Here is a 562-nt window from a genome sequence, read left to right on the forward strand (position 1 = left end):
CAGCGCCCTGGACTGTCCCCTTCGCCCCCCGCCCATCGACAGGCTCCTGGCCGGAGCACTGGTACTGCGGCCTCACGATGGCACTGTGGCGAAGGAGTTGCTTCAACCCGAAAGCGGAGGCGGCCGAAATGAGCGTAGCGGGAGAGGGAGAGGGTGCTCCCGGAGAGCCCGGGCTGCGCTGCGGCGGAGCGGGTGCCCGCAGCCGGCGGTGGCCGCCCAGCACGGGGGGGATCGTGGGGTTTTAAGGTCCTTCGTGAGGGAAACTCGGGGGAAGCCGCAGGGAATACTCCACTGCACCGTCCGTCGCTGAGTCAACAGTTGCTGGGATTCATCCCATTAATGTTTCTTGTAAAGACTCCTTTCCAATGGCCATCTTAACCAGCTAGAAAGGTTATTCCTATTTGATGGACCTTCATTGCCTTGTGTTAAAGATAATCCGTGGGCCTTAACACTGCTAATGGAGAGATGGCCACAGTAGGCTTGTTAATTTGCCATGTAGTCGTCTGTTTAACATAAAAAAAGGTGGGGGGGTGGGTGTGGGGGTGGGTGTGTGTGGGGGTGG

General features: G+C 58.7%; 1 protein-coding gene across 1 annotated transcript in view; it reads right to left on the reverse strand.

The window, feature by feature from the left end:
* NOXRED1 (NADP-dependent oxidoreductase domain containing 1) overlaps nucleotides 1–562 on the reverse strand; it is a 6,114-nt gene that overhangs the window by 1,837 nt on the left and 3,715 nt on the right. Inside the window, exon 5 of the mRNA XM_009319506.1 lies at nucleotides 7–108. Within this exon, the coding sequence (XP_009317781.1) occupies nucleotides 7–108 (102 nt within the window). The remainder of the gene's footprint in view (nucleotides 1–6; nucleotides 109–562) is intronic.

Source organism: Pygoscelis adeliae, unplaced genomic scaffold (assembly GCF_000699105.1).
Source record: "Pygoscelis adeliae isolate BGI_AS28 unplaced genomic scaffold, ASM69910v1 Scaffold71, whole genome shotgun sequence".
Taxonomy (NCBI): Eukaryota; Metazoa; Chordata; class Aves; order Sphenisciformes; family Spheniscidae; genus Pygoscelis; species Pygoscelis adeliae.